This window comes from Littorina saxatilis, linkage group LG3 (assembly GCF_037325665.1).
Source record: "Littorina saxatilis isolate snail1 linkage group LG3, US_GU_Lsax_2.0, whole genome shotgun sequence".
NCBI classification, from domain to species: Eukaryota; Metazoa; Mollusca; class Gastropoda; order Littorinimorpha; family Littorinidae; genus Littorina; species Littorina saxatilis.
This window is the reverse complement of record NC_090247.1, coordinates 9,369,832-9,388,444: the sequence shown is the minus strand read 5'-3', so window position 1 is coordinate 9,388,444 and position 18,613 is coordinate 9,369,832. Positions and strand designations below refer to the sequence as shown.

The following is an 18,613-nucleotide window of genomic DNA, read 5'->3' as shown; positions in this document are numbered from 1 at the left end:
TAAATGAATAAGATCAAAACAGTGACAAGTTAAAAGTGCTTTCTTCAGTTGGGCTTTTTTAACACCTCAAAGCCAACTGTAAAACTAAAGGGTGAAAACAGTGACACATCTCAGAAACAAAACCAAGATTCCACAAGCAACTACGCTTTTGTTAAAAGGATTCCAAGTAAATCATAATAAATGTAATGTTTAATGAAACCCTCTCCATTAAAGAAAGAACAGAAACAAAAGTAGACAATTTGTCTCTGTGGTCATAAATCAAGATCAAATTTCCGAAAACATAGATTGTAGGCAAATGTTTTTGTTTTGCTGTATGTTTATTGTGGTTTGATCTTCACCACTGACTCGTTCAAAATTAGCACATTATGCCACATACATTCCTCAGGTAGATTTGCTCTTCACAAAGATCTCTTCCTTCGATTGGAAAAATAGGTTTGTATGAGAGCCACTCGTTTTTGAACACTGCAACAGTTGTTTGGAACATGCTGGCAGCTGCAAGGATTTCAACGTCACGGTCGGACCCCCAAGAGTTAGGTCTGAGGGCACACCGCGTCATCAGTTTCCCGGCATATTCAAAAACAGGTGACATGTTCGTTTCCGTAGCGTTGACGAAATATTTTTTATCTTCCTGACGTGTTTTTCAAGCAAAAAAAATAAAAAGTCTCTTCGACAGTGTTTAGAGTTTGGCTTATCTGTCAAAATCACGTTTGAGATATCCGTGTTTGAGTTAGCTATTTTTTCACAGAGTTTGGTTTATCCGAATTAAAAATAGTCTTACAAAGTCTGGCGGGGAATTGGTTTTGGTTCCAGATATCCGAGTTTTTTGCTTAAGCGTGTTTCGTTTAGGCGAGTGCGGCTGTAATACCATGTACTTCCCACAGCCTATGAAGAACGTTTTTTTTCTTTTCTTGAACCAAGTCATAAGTAAGATATGCATTCTGGTATTTTGTGAGTGTGTGTGTGTGTGTGTGTGTGTGTGTGTGTGTGTGTGTGTGTGTGTGTGTGTGTGTGTGTGTGTGTGTGTGTGTGTGTGTGTGTGTGTGTGTGTGTGTGTAGTTCAGTACATCATGATTTAGGGATTATGCCACCAGAAACTGTGTTCTTATGTCAGGAAATATTTATTTATTCCTTTACTAACTGCAGCCAGAATATAACGTTTGCCACCAGTGAGTGACGATGGCTTTCACATGACGTAAGAAGCGTGATATGCTGGTCTTTCGGCAGTTAAAATGGTCATTGTTATGTGCAGATATCTTCTGTTGACTATGGAGAAGAGAGGATCCCCCCAAAAGCAGACAGATAGACAAGGGCATACTTACAGAACGTGCACGCATGGACAGATAGATCTATAAATCCGAGGACAAGAGATGTTTGAACTACAGGGCCGGACCAAATGAGTTGTAAGGGGGGGGTTCCTCCTTTTTTTTGGGGGGGGGAAATCAGCGAAGTGGCGAAGCCACAAGCGCGCGCCTGCTTTATGCTCCCCCGGAAAATTTTTGAAAAACGGTTAAAATCTGTGCAATCTGGTGCATTCTGGGCCTTGTTTTAAGGGTTAAGAGCAGCATTGTTTTGGTGCTAAAACTAGTAAAAGTCAAAGCAAGGTACATGCTTTTTCCAGGGGTGGGGTTCCGGAACCCCCCCCCCCCCTGGGTCCGGCCCTGAACTAATCTTGGGTCACAAAGGGGAAAAAAAAGACACACCGACAAAGCTAAGCCACACACACACAGACACACACACACACACGCACGTACGCACACACACACTCGCGCTCACGCACACACACACACACACACACACACACACACACTCGCGCTCACGCACACACGCAAAAAAAACCCACACACACACATACGCACACAAACGCTGACAGAGACAGATACACAAACGCAGGCATGCACGCATACTCAAACATTGCAAGACTCATGATCGTGATTTTTGGACGAATATTGTTTTTGAGAAAATCCAGCAAAACGTTTGAGCAGCAACATATAAGCAACATCTAGCAACAGCAAGTAGGTATATTTAAGATAATTATACAGCTCGCAATGCATAAAATATACAAACCATCATTAGCAGAGAAACGAACAGTTTGTATTCTGCATAACTATACTCATAACGTTGTACATTATATTTTCACCGCCCCAGTTTATCCATTTGGATGTGAGCCCTCGTACCCCCCCCCCCCCCCCTCCCTTCCCCCCTCCAAACCATTAGCAAAAAGCCAATCGGTCAGTCCCAATAATATTCCGTTACAGGAATAACGTCAAGTGAACCTTACGAACTACCCAACGCTGTTTAAAAACTTGTTGTTCGTTTACGATATGTACAAACATACTTGTAAACAATCTCTGAAAATGATTTTCAACTTGAATTAGTCAGTACACACAAACTGAGCACTGCCATCAGCTGGACGGAATATTTCATGCAAGAATACACGTATCTTATGTAGGAACACAAAGACAAGCAACAAGCAAAAGCAAGCCCGAAGTATTTGTAACATTATATGACAAGGCTAAGAAAATAATATTACCCAATATTGACGGACTGTGTGATGATATCTTCTGCTATGGTCTGTTGAGACAGTGATATCAAAATCGAGACCAGAGGTCGAGATTTTGATATCACTGTCGAAACAGACCAATAGCAGAAGATATCATCACACAGTCAGTCAATGTTAGATATATTGCTAATTCTCTGGACAGTTTGTATTTACTGTAAAGAAATTACAAAAGTATTTGTCTCAATTTTGGCTGTTCCATATCCCTCCCTCTGATTATTATTTCTTTTTGTTCACTCTTTTCTTGTACTTTTCAGTATTTCAAAATGTCTTTTCTTTCAAAAAGTCTTTAGTCACTTGCTCAACAGCTAAATTCTGGGATCATTACATTTTCATATATATTTGTATGTTTTTAAATTTAGGTGTTTTTGTTTTTGAAGTGGGGAAGCAATAAAGAGGTCGTCGATATCAAAACTGATATCGACGGAAATGTCGTCGATATCACTTTTGCACTGAGCTCAGTTTTACCCAATTGACCAATGGAAATCCACGTAACATATAAAATAGCAATATTACCTGACATTGCGCTCTATACCATACTATCGATATAGTTTGTGTCACAGAAATCCCGTCCTCCTCCAAAAAACAAGCAAACAAAAAAGATAGAGGCAAACAAGCGTGTGTTTTCAAAAGGTAAAAAGACAGCAATAGTAAAGAAAACAAGTCGCGTAAGGCGAAAATACAATATTTAGTCAAGTAGCTGTCGAACTCACAGAATGAAACTGAACGCAATGCCATTTTTCAACAAGACCGTATACTCGTAGCATCGTCAGTCCACCGCTCATGGCAAAGGCAGTGAAATTGACAAGAAGAGCGGGGTAGTAGTTGCGCTAAGAAGGATATAGCACGCTTTTCTGTACCTCTCTTTGTTTTAACTTTCTGAGCGTGTTTTTAATCCAAACATATCATATCTATATGTTTTTGGAATCAGGAACCGACAAGGAATAGGATGAAAGTGTTTTTAAATTGATTTGGACAATTTAATTTTGATAATAATTTTTATATATTTAATTTTCAGAGCTTGTTTTTAATCCGAATATAACATATTTATATGTTTTTGGAATCAGCAAATGATGGAGAATAAGATAAACGTAAATTTGGATCGTTTTATAAATTTTTATTTTTTTTTACAATTTTCAGATTTTTAATGACCAAAGTCATTAATTAATTTTTAAGCCACCAAGCTGAAATGCAATACCGAAGTCCGGGCTTCGTCGAAGATTACTTGACCAAAATTTCAACCAATTTGGTTGAAAAATGAGGGCGTGACAGTGCCGCCTCAACTTTCACGAAAAGCCGGATATGACGTCATCAAAGACATTTATCAAAAAAATGAAAAAAATGTTCGGGGATTTCATACCCAGGAACTCTCATGTCAAATTTCATAAAGATCGGTCCAGTAGTTTAGTCTGAATCGCTCTACACACACACACACACACAGACACACAGACACACAGACACACACACGCACATACACCACGACCCTCGTTTCGATTCCCCCTCGATGTTAAAATATTTAGTCAAAACTTGACTAAATATAAAAAGATGTACAGTCATGTTAAATACCTGTCGCAAAACCATCACAACGCACTATTAAAGCATATCAAAGAACAACAAGTCGCGTAAGGCGAAAATACAATATTTAGTCAAGTAGCTGTCGAACTCACAGAATGAAACTGAACGCAATGCAATTTTTCAGCAAGACCGTATACTCATAGCATCGTCAGTCCACCGTTCAGGCAGTGAAATTGACAAGAAGAGCGGTTTAGTAGTTGCGCTGAGAAGGATAGCACGCTTTTCTATACCTCTCTTCGTTTTAACTTTCTGAGCGTGTTTTTAATCCAAACATATCATATCTATATGTTTTTGGAATCAGGAACCGACAAGGAATAAGATGAAAGTGTTTTTAAATTGATTTGGAAAATTTAATTTTGATAATAATTTTTATATTTTTAATTTTCAGAGCTTGTTTTTAATTCAAATATAACATATTTATATGTTTTTGGAATCAGAAAATAATGGAGAATAAGATAAACGTAAATTTGGATCGTTTTATAAATTTTTATTTTTTTTTACAATTTTCAGATTTTTAATGACCAAAGTCATTAATTAATTTTTAAGCCATCACGCTGAAATGCAATACCGAAGTCCGGGCTTCGTCGAAGACTACTTGACCAAAATTTCAACCAATTTGGTTGAAAAATGAGAGCGTGACAGTGCCGCCTCAACTTTCACGAAAAACCGGATATGACGTCATCAAAGACATTTATCGAAAAAAGGAGAAAAACGTTCGGGGATATCAATCCCAGGAACTCTCATGTAAAATTTCATAAAGATCGGCCCAGTAGTTTGGTCTGAATCGCTCTACACGCACGCACGCACGCACGCACGCACACACACACACACACACACACATACACCACGACCCTCGTTTCGATTCCCCCTCGATGTTAAAATATTTAGTCAAAACTTGACTAAATATAAAAACGATAATATAACCAATAAGAATGCAATAAAGAACATGCCTTAAAGACAAGAAACTGATGATTGCCGCGAAAGATTAACAGCTATTGTGTTTTCAGCGTAGCAATAGGGTCCGATATTTAGACGAGACAAGTATAATGCGACGAGTCGAAGACGAGTCGCATTATACTTGTTCGAGTCTAATCGGACCCTATTGCTACGCTGAAAACATAATAGCGATTATATAGCTGTTATGACCTTGATTTGTTGTTCCAAACTTACAAAATGACAGTTTTTGCGTCGATGCGTTGATCTCAGGTTTTGATAGCAGACAAACTTCTTACGCGCATCATGTTCGCGCAGACATGCACACCGCTACACGCTTTCTGACTTTGGAAGAAAAACTGACTCCAAGTGCATTCGATTTCACAACACAGTTGTTGAAACAGCTTTTTAAGTTGTCAGTGTATGCTGTTGTCGATAGAAACATCGCCGCGTGGTACAGATGTGTAAACCGGAACCATGCGTCGGCCATTTTTCTCAATATGCTTTTGGATATTGAGAAAAATGGCCGACTTCGGCAGCAATATGCTTTGATGATCGGGAGAGACCATCCAATCACAGCCCCCGAATTCCCCCACGTGTTCATCAGAATATACATGCATGAGCAACATGACTGTAACATTTGAGAGACTAATAACTATAACGTTTCTTTTGACGCTCAGTGTTTGCATTTTTTATAATTATACTCTTCTTCCAGTCAACTTCTGATTCTCCAGAGTGTCTAAAATACCATCAACATTTCCAAAATCGTAGCATGCAGGTAATGTTTTCATAGAGTGCACGTATTTACAGCCAACAACGAAAGACAAAACGGTATCACAGCTCAGACTCTTTAAAAAAAGAAAGATGTAGGCCCTACACATGATGAAAAATATATGCAATGGACTCGATGAAGGAAATGATTTGATGATCGTTGACTCTTTCAATATAACTACTCTGCCGGGTACATGAACAGCAGTGAAGTAAGTGACACCATATTATTTAAATGTTAACAAAAAACAAAAACAAAATCATGGTCATGAAAAGTAAAAAAAAATATATCATGAATAATAATCAAATCAAACTTCCTCGAAGAATAAAGGCTACAATAGGAAAAGCAAATGCTGAGACGACGAACTTTTGCTGCAACTTTACGACCAACATTTGCAGCCGATTTCAATAGTTCAGGCGAGACAATGACAGTAACTATACAGGTACTCAAGTTCCACTTTGACGAAAGTTATACAGTGTAATAGCAGCTGCACATAACGAGTCAGCCTTGCACGTCATTCGGGAAAGACCTTTCGATTTTTACTTGTGAAACAGAACGCTAGCGCCGGCGAGCGCATGAACATAGAGAGACAGACAGAGAGACAAACACAGGCACAACTTTACACAGCAGAGATACAGATTTGGTTGGGTAAAAGTTGGTTGCGATAACCAGCTGTTGTTGCTGGTGTCTTTTTGAAGAGGAATTACTGCTTAAGAAGTCAGATGAGAGAAACGGAGTTTGTGGTAAAATGTTCCATAATCCTGCTGACTTGTTTCACATTGCTGCCATTATTGCGCGCGTGTGCATGCGTGTCGGAGTGTTTTTTGCGTGCGTGCGTGCGTGCGTGCGTGCGTCTGTGTGTGTGTGTGTGTGTGTGTGTGTGTGTGTGTGTGGTGTGTGTGTGTGTGTGTGTGTGCGTGTGTGTGTTCGTGAGTTAACTCAAAACACATGCAAGCTTCCCGTCCCACGCATACATCGGTGTCTGAATGTGTTCAGGTATGATCACACATCCAATATAGACATGGATGTCCGTCTGCACGCTTCTGCCAGAATATTCCCGGTAATAATGTAGCCACCCCCCATACCCCACCCACCTCCCCCACAAAGCATTGCATTTGTTGAGTGAGGCCAGCCACGGCAAAACTTAATTTACCACTTCACCCAATTTTTTTTTCTCTGGTCGAACTTCCGACTCGCAATGCACGTGGTGGTTTTTACCAACCATCATCAACAGGCATAGCCTGCGTGCGGGGAGGAAAGGCCGGTCGACATCTGCTGGTTGTTCGTTTGGTTGGTAGACGCCACCTTGCGGGGAGCAGGCGCGGTCTCGTTGATGTTCTTAAGACCTGCAGGTTGGGCCCTGCGCGGGTTGGGGGCAGGCGTGGAGTCCCCGCCCAGTTCCATCACCTTCACCATCAGGTACTGCTTGTCACGGCCCTCCTGGCAACAGAGAGACAAAAACAAGCTATGTTTGTCATTGTGCAACTATATTTGTGTACAAAGAAAAGCTGCGTTTGTCATTGTGCTGCTATATCTGTGTACAAAGAAAAACTGCATTTGTCATTGTGTTACTAATATTGTGACCCGTTCTAACAAAATGATAGATAAGTCGCTGGCGGCCAGCTGCTCAGCGAACAGACTAAGGTGGTGAGGATCAATATGGTTGAATTAACTTTTTTGCTGTTTCGGAGAGAACTACGCTTCATTTACCTTATGTAGTCACATGTAGTCAAAATATAGTCAAAATGTACCCACATGTAGTCAAAATCATCATAAGAAATGTGTTAAACTTGATTTTTTTGTTTTGTATACCTACTATCAATCCGAAGCGTCCCTTTCTTGTAAACAAAGGTCACACAAGGCCACATTGTCTTGTCATAACCAGAGCCACCCGTTCGGTAGCGGACAAACCGTCCTTTTAATAGGAAAATGGGATACGGTGTGTAACGATCGTCACACATCGAGTTCCAAGACATTTGCGAGAGAACAATTTATAATTTTGTATTATTTTAGGATAGGTTTCCAGACTAAATCCCCCTTTACAAGTACACACACAAAATTGGGGGCTAATTGATGAAAAACAGGTAACTCAGAGAATTATACCGGGCCGTCCAAAAGTTTCCCACTTCCAAACACCACTTCAAGCCGACAAGGTTTCATGGAATCCTTGAAGCGATTTATTACACCCCCGGTATAGGGGTGTGTATAGGTTTCGCTCGATGTGTTTGTTTGTTTGTTTGGGTGTGTGTTTGTGTTCGCATATAGATCTCAAGAATGAACGGACCGATCGTCACCAAACTTGGTGAACAGGTTCTATACATTCCTGAGACGGTCCTTACAAAAATTGGGACCAGTCAAACACACGGCTAGGGAGTTATTGGTGGATTAAGATTCTACAAGGACTTATAGCGGGACATATTAATGGTCAAAGGGAAATAACCTTCTCAGTTGGTGGCAGTGAGAATGGTTATTTCCCTTTGACCAACGGGGGTGTTTTTCCTACCTCTGAGGAATTTCTTGTTTTGTGTTTGTGTTCTTTTTCTTGGATTTTGTTTTGTCAGTTTAGTGATGGCCACTAAGAAGGGATAAACGTACCTTGACTAGCTGTTCCCGGTACATGTATGCCACACTCTTGTGTGCCGATGCCAGAACGGAGCAGTAGTAGATCAGCAGACTGTAACACACAACCACACACTGATCAATTTATTTGGGAACGTAGAGGACAGAAATGACGTCACTGTGTCCAGTCAAGCCACATGTACCGTTTAATCGAACAAGAACTAACACATTGGAAGCCCTGAGAAATCAATATTGATCGAACCGATCGAACACTTTTTGTTTACTCAATTTCTGTTAATGTCTCTCTCTTTCTATGTCTTTCTCTGTCTCTGTCTCTATCTCTATCTCTCTCTATCTCTCTCTCTCTCTCTCTCTCTCTCTCTCTCTCTTGAAACTCGGGTAAATGTAAAATAAAGAAAAAAATACAACCTTTCTTGGCTTACAACAGCAACAAAATACACGCACAAATACACACACACAAACACTCACACACACACACACGCATGCACGAACACGTACACAAACACACACACACACACACACACACACACACACACACACACACACACACGCACACACACACAAACACACATACACACACCCACACACACTTACGTACGCACACCCCCGTCGCGATATAACCTTTAATGGTTGAAAACGACGTTAAACATCAAATAAAGAAAGAAAGAAAGTACGCAGACCCACAAACCCACCCACCCACCCACCCACCCCCTCACACACACACACACACACACACACACACACACACACACACACACACAACACAACACAACACAACACACACACACACACACAGACACACACCCGACACACACACACACACACACACACACACCCGACACACACACACACACACACACACACACACACACACAGAGCACAGCACAGCACAGAACAGCAAACAGCCACGGACGATGCGGGAACACTAACATGAGAAAGATGATGAGCGGGCCGGTGACGGCAGGGGAGACAATAAGGTTGTAGAAACTCTGGGCGCCAGAGGGCCAGCCTTCCACGGTTTGGGTGATAGCGTAGTACATGTGGCCGTAGGTCCTGAACGGTCCGCAGCCATGGGATGGCTCCATGCTGCAAGTACACCAACAATTTCGTAGTCAATGTTATAATAATATTCACAATTATTAATGACTAGATGAATACCCGCTTCGCCGGGTAGCCGGCTTCGCCGGGAAGAAGTAGAGCCGAATACCCGGCTTGAGTGGCGCACCGTACGCCGGCTTCGCCGGGTCCGAACCATGGACCCGCCAAGCTTAGGTCCCACCCAGATTCGTGGAATGGGAACAGCACGAAAATGATTCAGTGGCCATAATGCCATTCCTGATCATATCATGTCGTGTTCCATCCTTGTCGACGACGCCGAATGTAACCGTGTGCCGAAACACCACAATCACCTTTGGAGGCGAAGTCCACTCAAACAGGATTGAGAAATTTAGAGCTTATCTCTAAGCCCTTTTAAAACTGTTATGGCTTTTCAGAGGAAGGCCAGAACATACAGCCACATCAAAGCCGCCAGACCACATCACACACAGAACTCTACAATACACAGGTGTTGCCTACACACCCACACAAACACACACACACACACACACACACACACACACACACACACACACACACACACACACACACACACACACACACACACACAGAAGCCGTATATATCTTTCTATATGTATAAATATATAGAGATAGATGACAGTGTATTTTTCGCGTGGCTATAAATTGATTCGACCTTTGCACTTTTACAGTGAGGACAACTTACGGGTGCAAGGAAAGCGTTCTGGACACTGCGGTGACCTTCTAAAAATAGTAACGGAACGGGAATATCCGAAGCTGCTTCTCATACCGTAGCGCGCCATACGAAGGAAGGGAGGTAAACGCTGAAAACACTGGAGAAGATAAGGAAGAGTTACTGGTAGTGGATCCAGATAAAAAAAAATTTAAAAAAATCGGTTCAGCGCTGCGCGCTGAGAGCACGTGTTGAAATATCTCATCGACCAGGTTGTGTCCCGGGTGTACGTGAATATGGCCACCAAATTTAAAACAGATCCAGCGAGAACCTTGGCCGCGCATCGCGAACAGACACACAGACACACAGACAGACACACGTCGTATATATATATATATAGATAGATAAAACGGATCTATGCCGGAAGTAGGTGTATGCAGCAACAACGGGCAGTAATTTGGTATGTTCAGATGATATTGTGAAAAGGTGAATCTATGCTGGAAGTAAACACATCAACAACTAGAATGAATACCCGCTTCGCCGGGTAGCCGGCTTCGCCGGGAAGAAGTACTTAGAGCCGTACGCCGGCTTCGCCGGGTCCGAACAATGGACCCGCCAAGCTTAGGTCCCTCCCAGATTCGTGGAATGGGAACAGCACGAAAATGATTCAGTGGCCATAATGCCATTCCTGACCATATCGAGTCCCATCCTTGTCGACGAATGTAACCGTGTTAATCACCTTTGGAGGCGAACTCCACTCAAACAGGACTGAGCAAGTTAGAGCTTATCTCTAAGCCCTTTTGAACTGTTATGGCTTCACAAAGGAAGGCCAGTACATAAAATTACACAAAAGCCGCCAGACCACATCACAAACAGAACTGAACAATGCACAGGTGTTGCTCACATAGAGACACACACACACACACACGCACACACACAAACACAGAGAAGCCGTATCTATAGAGAGATAGATGACAGTGTATTTTTCGCGTGGCTATAAATTGATTCGACCTTTGCACTTTTACAGTGAGGATAATTTACGGGTCCAATTTACGTTCTGGACACTGCGGTGACCTTCTAAAAATAGTAACAGAACGCCGGGAATATCCGAAGATGCCCCCTTCATACTGTAGTGCACCACACGAAGGAAGGGAGGTAAACGCTGAAAACATGGAGAAGATGAGAAGATAAGGAAGAGTTACTTATAATGGTGAAATGAACACAAAAACCAAATTCGGTTCAGCGCTGCGCGCTGAGAGCACGTGTTGAAATATCTCATCGATGATATTGTGTCCGGGGTGTAGCTGAATACGGTGTCCAAATTTGAAAAAGATCCACCGAGAACTTTGGCTTTGGTGTGTCGGTATGGGGGCCCGGGTAGCTGAGGTGGAACCAAAATAGCTGAGGTGGAACCAAATTCGGTTCAGCGCTGCGCGCTGAGAGCACGTGTTGAAATATCTCATCGATGATATTGTGTCCAGGGTCTCTCTGAATAAACCCACCAAATTTGAAGCAGATCCATCGAGAACTTTGGCCGTGCATCGCGAAGACACAGACACACACACAGACACACAGACAGACACAAGTCGTATATATATATAGATGGGCAATAAGCAGAGTGGTCAGGTTTCAAATGTGAAAACATATCGCTCTATGCTGGAAGTACATACATCAACAATGGGTTGTTAGTGGAATTTCTCAAATGTTTCCAATGAAAAGGTGGCTCTTGTTGTTTTCACCTTATGTCGATGTACATTTCCTGAACATGTAAATATGAATAAACATTGTTTAAACCAAAAGGTGGCTCTATGCTTTAAGTATACATTCATTAACAAAAGGCAGTCAGCGGAATGTTCATATTCAATTATGAAAGATGGCTCTATGCTTCAAGAGAATTCATCAACAATGGGCAGTCTTTCTTTCTTTCTTTCTTTATTTGGTGTTTAACGTCGTGTTAATGGGCAGTCAGTGGAATACTGAAATTTAATAATGAAAAGGTACGTAGCTCCATGCTGAAAGTTCCTACAGCAACATTAGGAAGACAGTGTAATATCTAGATCTAATTATGGACAAATAACTCAATGCTGGAAGTAGATACAGCAACAATGTTCAGAATATATTAAAAATACAAACAAACAATCAGTTGTCTCACTCGTAGAAGACGTAGCCGACGGTAAAGGAGCAGATGAAGAATGCAATCAGCAAGATAACCATGAAGAAAGAAGTGGTACGGGACGCTCTCAATGGCTGCTCGGCGGGCGGGCATGCTTTGAGAACTGACAGCTGCCACACACACAAATGTTAACATTTTCATTGCAGAAATAAACGTATGTTTAAACTGCGGCGGTGGCACCACTTATCAAATGTAACAAAATTAGTGTGATAGAATGTCATGTTAAAAACAAATATTGACAGAGTAACGTTGGTTGGTTGGTTGGTTGGTTGGTTGGTTGGTTGGTTGGTTGGTTGGTTGGTTGGTTAGTTTTTGGGTTTTAATACAGAGTAACGTACAGAAAGTAATCGACTTCGATTGTTTTGAAATTTACTTCTTCTCTAGGACATCAGAAATATGGACAACGATTCTTCCTTGGAAATAAAATGCCTAATACACCATTGACGTCCATGTCAACAACGACATAAGACACAAAGAGTTCTAGGAAATTTCGCATGGGAAAAGGAAACACCACCTTACATTGGGCGTCTTGGTCTACACAGTCCTCATCCCTACACGTGGACAAACGCCATAACCTCGAACTGAAGAAGAAAAAAAAGAAAGATAGCGGATAATCCTTTCATGTAGCGTAGTGTCTGCCATTCTTACCTTTTTCATGTAGAAAGTCACAACGACCTTGAGAACGGCGAAAGTTGGAGCCAACGGAGCAAAGGTCAAGGCCAACCTGAAACGTAAGCGATTGTCTCAATGCAATCCTACAAGCTGTATGTAAATAACTTTAAACTGTGCAACACGTGAGAGTGTAGTAAAGTGTTGTGTCACTCAATATTATCTTCTATCTCGTTAAACCCATTCTGTAAATATAACCATTGACCTTTCTAGTATGTTAGATGGAATAAAGTGATAATCCTTTCACTTGCAGACCCCCCCCCCTCGCTCTCTCTCTCTCTCTCTCTCTCTCTCTCTCTCTCTCTCTCTCTCTCTCTATCTCTCTCCCTCTCTATCTCTCTCTATTTCACGACATGTTCTGGATTTATTTTTTAATTCGCTCACTCAATGCCTTTAACGACTGTTTACTTTCAATCCTTGAAGCTGATAGACTGAAAGATTTAATCATGCGTTACACGACTTGTTGTTCTTACTATAATCTCATTTCCATTCTTTTATTCATCCTTCCTCTTTTGATAACGAAACTTTCTTTATGTCTTGTATGTCACAGAAACTTTGTATGTATCGTTATCTTTCTTCCTTGCTAATATTTCATATGACAATGGTTGGTAACATTGGCACATGTTAACCCGTGATTTGTAAAAATGTAAAAACATTTTACAAATCAGGTCGAACCTAAAACCGCGATTTGTAAAAATGTAAAAATATCGCATTCCACAAAGTAATGCATGCCTTTTATTATTATTATTATTTTTTCTTGTTTAGAGCCTCTACGCTGGGTGGTGGGGGTGGTTTTAGTTCCACATCCCATTTTGGTGCAATCCCATTTTGCCGCCGTCCCATTTTTTGCCCCATCCCATTTTCGCGACATTTCACAAGCCAAGCGTCATTTTACTAACATGTCATAACAATAGCGCGACATCCCATTTTGACACCATATAAATCCCATTTGGCCGCCATGCCCGGTTTCACCGCATTCCATTTCGCCCCCATCCAATTGTCGCGACATTTCACAAGCCAAGCGTCATTTTACTACCGTGTCATAACAATAGCGCGACATCCCATTTTGACACCATCCCATTTGGCCGCCATCCCATTTTTTATTTATTATTCTTGCCAAGCCTCACTATACTACTATACTGCGTTATTCAACTAGGAAGACATTCCGTTTACGCCAAAACCCATTTTTGCCACAATCCAAAATGTCGCGATATAGTGATGGCGGCGAAATGGGATGACGGCAAAACGGCATGGTGACAAAATGGAATTGGTTGAAAACGACGTTAAACACCAAATAAAGAAAGAAACAAAATGGAATGTGGCGCTAGTGGTATGACACGGTGGTAAAATGACACTTGGCCTGTGAAATGTCGCGAAAATGGGATGGGGGCAAAATGGGATAACTGCGAAACGGGATTGCGCCAAAATGGGATGTGGAGCTAATGGTACATGACATGGTGGTAAAATGACACTTGGCCTGTAAAATGTCGCGAAAATGGGATGGGGGCGAAATGGGCTAACGTCGAAACGGGATTGCGCCAAAATGGGATGTGGAGCTAATGGTTCATGATATGGTGGTAAAATGACACTTGGCCTGAGAAATGTCGCCAAAATGGGATGGGGGCGAATTGGGATAACGGCAACACGGGACTAATAGATCCCTTGACTTTGGGGTAGTGCGACTCTGTCACTGCTAGCTTTCCACTGGGGGGAAGCTACCGGAATTTCCCAACGATGGGACATCCTAGTAATGAAAAAAAAATGGAAAAAAAATCTTAAAATTAACACAGTCGCGCTACCCCAAAAGTCAAGGGATTTCGTTTTTGTCTATTGACTTCGGAGATGACAAGAAAATATCGGGCGGAAAAACGTGATTTGTAAAAATTTTTACAAATCACGGGGCGCGCCCCGCGATTTGTAAAAACATTTGTACAAATCTCGAGGCGCGCCCCGCGATTTGTAAAAATGTTTTTACAAATCGCGGGGCGCGCCCCGTGATTTGTAAATTTTTTTTACATTTTTACAAATCACGGGTTAACAGCACATGTATCAGAGCCACAACAGAAAGGGTTATCCACTGACCAGTAGAGACACTGAGAGTACACCAAATCCAGAACACAAGCAGGGATGTCAAATTCAGGAGGTCTGATTTTCTTGAAGATGCCACAGCTGCACTTCTCGTAACACAGCCTGCAACATGCATACACAAATACATTTGCGTGTGTGTGTGTGTGTGCGTGCGTGCGTGCGTGTGTACGTGCGTGTGTGCGTGCGTGGATGTTTGTGTGTCTGCGTGTGTATGTGTGTGTGTGTGTTTGTGTCTGCGTGTCTGCGTGTGTGTGTGTGTGTGTGTGTGTGTGTGTGTGTGTGTGTGTGTGTGTGTGTGTGTGTGTGTGTGTGTGTGTGACTAATTAATTAGATCGATTCTTTCGGTCGACAGAAGTTTATATTTCAAAACTCTACTATTCATCATTAACAAAAACACCACCAGACAAGCAAAACCAACAAACAAATAAAGCCTAATGCACGCGCACGTCCGTACAACTCACAGTGGAATTTTCGAAGCTGAAAATATGAGTTTGAGGGAGTGAATTTCTGTTGTGTCGTTTAGTTAACGTTTCATCATTTACCACATCTTGAGTCTTTATAATTCTTTGCTCACGCGCTGACTTACCGACGTGGTAGCTCAACCAGCAAAGTCTTGATGATGACGGCCAGCAAGTCCGCGATGATCAGTTTGTACAACTGTTGTCCAACGTACGTCTCCCAGCACTGTAACACAAGCACACATACATGTATATACAAATAAATGTGTGTGTGTGTGTGTGTGTGTGTGTGTGTGTGTGTGTGTGTGTGTGTGACTGTGTGTGTGTGTGACTGTGTATGTGTGTGTGACTGTGTGTGTGTGTGTGTGTGTGTGTGTGTGTGTGTGTGTGTGTGTGTGTGTGTGTGTGTGTGTGTGTGTGTGTGTGTGACTAATTAATTAGATCAATTATTTTTGTCGACAGAAGTTTATATTTCAAAACTCTACTATTCATCATTAAAGGCACAGTGCAGCTCACAGCCTTCGTTGTGCGTTTTTGTTGCAGCTGAGTGCATTATTTTACAGTTCAAAAATCCTCCTATGGTAGTAAAACAAACCCAAAACTACCCAACGACGACATCTGTGAAGCTCGACAGTTTCTTGTTCACGCGAGTGCATAAATTAACCTAGTTATTACGTGGTGTTTGGTCGGAGTTCGATTCAACTGAGTCATTCCGGCCTCCATTTTGTTTTACAGATACTCATGATGATGTCTAACATAGTTTGCTAGTGACTGTCTTTGTGTGCATGATGTGGTGATCTACCTGATCTAAATTTAGATCCAAAAATATAGGCCAAAAAAATAGGGTCGGTAGGTCGGGATTTTTTTTTTTTCTCCAAAAAAAAACATATTTTTACGTTATTTTCAAAAGATTTTTTTTTTTTTTTCCCCAAATGCCAAAAAAAGTCTAGGGTCGCACGAAAAAAATAGAGTCGGTCGGGTTACCGTAAACAGACTATTTTTTTTTGGCCTTATCTAAAGCAATATAAACATAAAGACAATACTGTTGTAATAATAACAGAAATCGCAGTTACCCCGTGCAGATATGTACATGCAGTTCTTACCGAACAGACTGTGCCCTTTAGGACAATATTCTAAACGGGTTTAAAAGGCTTGCCGCCAAGTTTTAGTTCCATTTTTACAAGCTAGCATGGTCAAAGGACGAAGATCCATCCTTATGGCTGACACACGTAGGAAATTACAAAGAGGTTATTATTGTATACATTATTTTGTGCTTGGTTGTTCATAAAAAAACCCTAGATTAAAGTGCATGAGTACTCAAGAATACTCACGATGCGTATCGAAGAAATAGATAAATGCGTAATTATCAACCGACACGGAGAAAGATTGGCTAAAAAAAAGGATGAATAATATAGGCACAGAAACAACGAGCAGACAGATACCCTGAAGAAGTATGCATATCAAATAATCTACTCAATCATTCATTGTGAAGCGAGAGATGGTGTACAGACCGTGATGACGCTGCAAGGGCTGGACGTGGACCTGCAGACGCTACGCGTGGAACACGTCACCGCCGAATACAGCGTCCCCATCAGCACTATCAGCGAGGCCAGTCGCAGAAACACAGTCCTGGAAAGGAATGAAAGGACGTAAACATTCATGAAAGTTCCAAGCATGTGCTACAGGCGTATCCGGGGAGACATGATTGAAGCATACAAATTCATGCATGGATACTACGATTGCAAGAACCCACTGGAGCTGAATAGCCTTTGTAATACCCGTGGACATCAGTTCAAGCTCAAGAAGAAACAATGCAGAACAGCTCTCCGACAATCTTTCTTTACGAACAGAATCATAGACACGTGGAACTCCTTGGACAAGAATGTGGTAGAAGCGCCGACAATGAACAGTTTCAAAAATCGCTTGGACAATGCACTGAAAGATTATATGTTTAGCCCAAATGTCAGTATGCCTCTCACTACACCAGCCAAGAAAAAGTTGATAGAATAGGCCACGGTCAAAGAAGATCGTGTAGGTTACCTAGCCCAAAGTTAGGCTAGGATAGCAACTGATCAAAAGATCAGACAAAGGCTTAACAGCCTAAGTACCAGTCTGATAACATAACATAACATAACATGAAGCACGCTACGCAGTGGAAAAGTTAGAGACGACTTCGCTATCAGCACTGTAAGAAAGGAGTTTCAGAAACACAGTCTTGAAAAGGAAAGAAAGAATGTCAACGTTTCTTCTTCTTCTTCGTTCATGGGCTTAGACCCCCACGTTCACTCATGTTTTTAGCACGAGTGGATTTTTACGTGTATGACCGTTTTTACCCCGCCATTCAGGCAGCATACGCCGATTTCGGGGGAGTCATGTCAACGTTCATGAAGCAGGCTCCGCAATGGAAAGAACAGTGACACATGTCATTATCAGCACTGGCTTTGTTTGTTTGTTTGTTTGTTTGTTTGTTTAACGCCCAGCCGACCACGAAGGGCCATATCAGGGCGGTGCTGCTTTGACATTTAACGTGCGCCACACACAAGACAGAAGTCGCAGCACAGGCTTCATGTCTCACCCAGTCACATTATTCTGACACCGGACCAACCAGTCCTAGCACTAACCCCATAATGCCAGACGCCAGGCGGAGCAGCCACTAGATTGCCAATGTTAAAGTCTTAGGTATGACCCGGCCGGGGTTCGAACCCACGACCTCCCGATCACGGGGCGGACGCCTTACCACCAGGCCAACCGTGCCGGTTATCAGCACTGGCAGCGACGCTAATCGTAAAACATTGTTCCGGACAGACACAAATGTCGACGGCCATGGCGCAAGCTACTAAGTTATTGTGATGACGAAGGCGTTCATGTTTTCCTCGCTCTGTACGACATTCTGGAAGGATGACAAACCACGTATTTAATTAAACTGGAATGCAATGCATGCGTGGCTCATCAAAGAGGCGTTGCGTACGCTACCTGACAAGAGTGATCTTGACGACAAAGGCGTTGGTGTACTCCTCATATTAATTGCGCCACCTTACAAACGATGACGGAGGCCAACCGTGCG

At 42.1% G+C, this 18,613-nt stretch overlaps 1 protein-coding gene across 3 annotated transcripts in view; it reads right to left on the bottom strand.

The window, feature by feature from the left end:
- Window positions 1–1,926: 1,926 nt before the first annotated feature.
- Window positions 1,927–18,613, bottom strand: part of LOC138961555 (transmembrane channel-like protein 7) — a 96,390-nt gene continuing 79,703 nt past the window's right edge. For all 3 annotated transcript variants that reach the window (XM_070333212.1, XM_070333211.1, XM_070333213.1), the window contains 8 exons: window positions 17,061–17,178; window positions 15,678–15,775; window positions 15,086–15,193; window positions 12,983–13,058; window positions 12,314–12,444; window positions 9,345–9,500; window positions 8,430–8,508; window positions 1,927–7,274 (listed from right to left, as the gene is read on the bottom strand). In XM_070333212.1, coding sequence (XP_070189313.1) covers window positions 7,062–7,274; window positions 8,430–8,508; window positions 9,345–9,500; window positions 12,314–12,444; window positions 12,983–13,058; window positions 15,086–15,193; window positions 15,678–15,775; window positions 17,061–17,178 — 979 coding nt within the window. In that variant the 3' untranslated portion in view covers window positions 1,927–7,061. The remainder of the gene's footprint in view (window positions 7,275–8,429; window positions 8,509–9,344; window positions 9,501–12,313; window positions 12,445–12,982; window positions 13,059–15,085; window positions 15,194–15,677; window positions 15,776–17,060; window positions 17,179–18,613) is intronic.